The following is a 2,524-nucleotide window of genomic DNA, read 5'->3' as shown; positions in this document are numbered from 1 at the left end:
ATAAAGTAACTACTTAACCTATCTATATAGAGATATATATATAGAGAGAGATATGTTCATGGCGAGACGCTCAAAATGGCCGCCACGACACGGTCACACCGATCCACGAAAACAAATTCATGATGCCGAGACACTTTTCGGTAAATCTCAGTGTGATACACAAGTCCAACAAATTTGGTGCACGTAGGTGAAACTAGGTGCCGGAGCTGCAGTTTAAGGGGTGATGGCGAGCCGTTTGGCCACGCCCCCTCACAAAACACATACAGGATGTATCGTCTCACCACGCCTGATGTATGTCACACGTTTCATGAGCTTTCAAGCATCCTTTGACCTTTAACATCAACTTCCTGCATCACTGCGAGGGAGCCGTTTGACAACGCCCACTCGCAAAACACATAGAATATTTGGGATGTTTTTAGGGTGAATCACAAAAACTTCCAGTTGCAGAGTTGTCTTTTTATTTATTTATTTTTTTAATAATATTAGTACGAGTCAGTAAGTAATATATCGGCCATAAAACTATACTGAGTAAAATTTGATCTGTTAAAGAGGGCCAGGGGTCTCCAGGAGACCAAAACAGGCCACAATTTCCCAAAAAGTGACCGAAAGCAGACACAAACGCTGACAAAATTCCCTCACTGTGGGATTAATAAAGTGGAATCTAATCTAAGGAAAATAAAACCATGTCGGGCTTGTGGGTTTGGCATGTGAAAACAGGGGCTAGCTTCCTGAGAAAAGATAAAGATTATTCTTATTGTAAGTCGCTTTGGATAAAAGCATCAGCTAAATGAAATGTAATGTAATGTAACGACTCGGGGAAAACATGCCAGACATTTTTACTTGTTAAGCGGAGAAACAACAGGTGTTTTAATGGCAGCATGCGTGTTCCACTTTGAGGAGGTGCTGCTTTTTTGTGCATGTTGGTTCAATGTCATGGCTTAAAGGGAGTCTCAATACAACTGACCTATCATTAGTGATGGTGAGATGAAGCCTCATGAGGCATCGAACCACTTCAGCCAATTGCTTTGAGAAAGGGTTCATTTCTCGAAGCTTCATGTGCACACGAAACCACCTACTGGCCAAGTGTATAATCACAGGCAGCTGTATCTGAACCACATCATGTGATGCATTGAATTTTTGTGTCTGTTATGGCTGTTGGGAATGACTATGAATTACAAAAATGTATGACCAAATAATTTCTGTACATAAATTATCACATATGTGCATAATAAAATATTTTTTGAATGTATTCTGTGTGTGTAAATTTTCCCAAAATGGTAGTATCATATGATATGGCAGGTTGTGTAATAATGTTTTTCTGTCACTTTAGGAAAATGGCATGGGCTTAAGCAGGCAGAGGACAGTGAAAGTGCTTGTGGAACTAGGAAGAGGGGACTGAATATGCTTGTGTAACTTGGACAATGATGTACAGGACAGGGGACATTTTATTCATTTTTATTCAGAAATAACAGTTTCTCAACAGTTTTTGGTTTTGTGGATGTCCACATGTCAGAAGTAAGGCTAACAGCAGCCACCTTTTCCACTTTAGCCTTAGCCTTCTCCTTAGCTGACTCATACTTGGCCTCCACCATGGCCTTCAGAGCCTAAAGGAAAAAATATATAGTGCTGAACTGTGAGACACAATAAAGTACTCATTTGTTTCATGCATGCACCCATACATACCTGCCTTGTAGGGGGAACATAATTAGGATCCAGTTTGGACACAAATGCCCTGAATCCAACATCATCCACAATACTGAAGGGCTGTGTGTCCTTCACTATCATGGAGACGAGGGCTTCATCCAGCTCTTGTTTTCTGGTGGCTGGTTAAAAGAGAATAAATACAGTGTGTGTTACCTGTCTTTATTTGCACAATAAACAAAAGTGAACAGGGAAAAATTGTGATGGTGCATTTGTAATATTGTAATGACTTACCTTGGCTGGGTGAAGCTCCAGTTTCCTCCTTATTCTCATGCAAGGCACGGTAACGCCTTAGCATGGATGAGGTGTTGTTATTGTACCCCAACTCCTTGGAGCACAATAAACACCTCACCTTTGAATAAAATAAGAAACTGTGAAAAATACAGTTCTTGATAAGCAAACCTAAGGTGTCAGAAATAGAGTTAGATTTAGCTTACCTTATTAGGAGTTATCAAATCAAAGTGTTCCCACACAGGGGAAATCCTCCTCTTCCCGGCTGGCTCCATCTTATCACCTCCTTCTCTCCTCACTCTCCTACATCTCCAAACTATCTCTCTCTCTAAACTCTCCAAACTATCCATACTCTCAACTGACCGCAACTCTCCACCAACAACCCACATTTTGAATGGAGCCTGAGGGGTTTATATTGCTGTCAAACCTCCCGGCAAAATCTGAACCACTTCCCGAAGCAGTCACGTGGTACAGCCGGGCAGCGAGGCTTCAGACGTCATCATTTTTGGCTCCTCCCCTAAATGAAGCAAGCCTCGACACGCGCTTCGAAGCGTCGGCACATCTCGTAACATCACTAGCTATCATTATCACA

General features: G+C 41.7%; 1 protein-coding gene across 1 annotated transcript; it reads right to left on the bottom strand.

The window, feature by feature from the left end:
• Window positions 1-1,034: 1,034 nt before the first annotated feature.
• On the bottom strand, window positions 1,035-2,188 carry LOC138625503 (E3 SUMO-protein ligase ZBED1-like). The gene is made up of 4 exons (XM_069706459.1): window positions 2,139-2,188; window positions 1,936-2,053; window positions 1,684-1,823; window positions 1,035-1,604 (listed from the first exon to the last, which is right to left on the bottom strand). The coding sequence occupies exons 2-4, from the start codon at window positions 1,997-1,999 to the stop codon at window positions 1,446-1,448; spliced, it is 363 nt and encodes a 120-aa protein (XP_069562560.1). The 5' UTR covers window positions 2,000-2,053; window positions 2,139-2,188; the 3' UTR covers window positions 1,035-1,445.
• Between the last annotated feature and the right edge of the window lie 336 nt (window positions 2,189-2,524).

The sequence above is a fragment of the Brachyistius frenatus genome, unplaced genomic scaffold, assembly GCF_029030835.1.
Source record: "Brachyistius frenatus isolate BFR_SWC_R1_liver_20210118 unplaced genomic scaffold, ASM2903083v1 Contig_62, whole genome shotgun sequence".
NCBI classification, from domain to species: Eukaryota; Metazoa; Chordata; class Actinopteri; family Embiotocidae; genus Brachyistius; species Brachyistius frenatus.
Note: the sequence above shows the minus strand (reverse complement) of the source record. Positions and strands in the feature narration are given on the sequence as shown.

What these genes read in the sequence shown, in the direction of transcription:
- LOC138625503 (XM_069706459.1), bottom strand. Translation starts at nt 1,999, where the DNA reads ATGCTAAGGCGTTACCGTGCCTTGCATGAGAATAAGGAGGAAACTGGA. An exon ending in TGGAGCTTCACCCAGCCAAG is followed by an intron (nt 1,824 to 1,935) that starts GTAAGTCATTAC and finishes TCTTTTAACCAG; the next exon opens with CCACCAGAAAACAAGAGCTG. An exon ending in ATGTTCCCCCTACAAGGCAG is followed by an intron (nt 1,605 to 1,683) that starts GTATGTATGGGT and finishes TTTTTCCTTTAG; the next exon opens with GCTCTGAAGGCCATGGTGGA.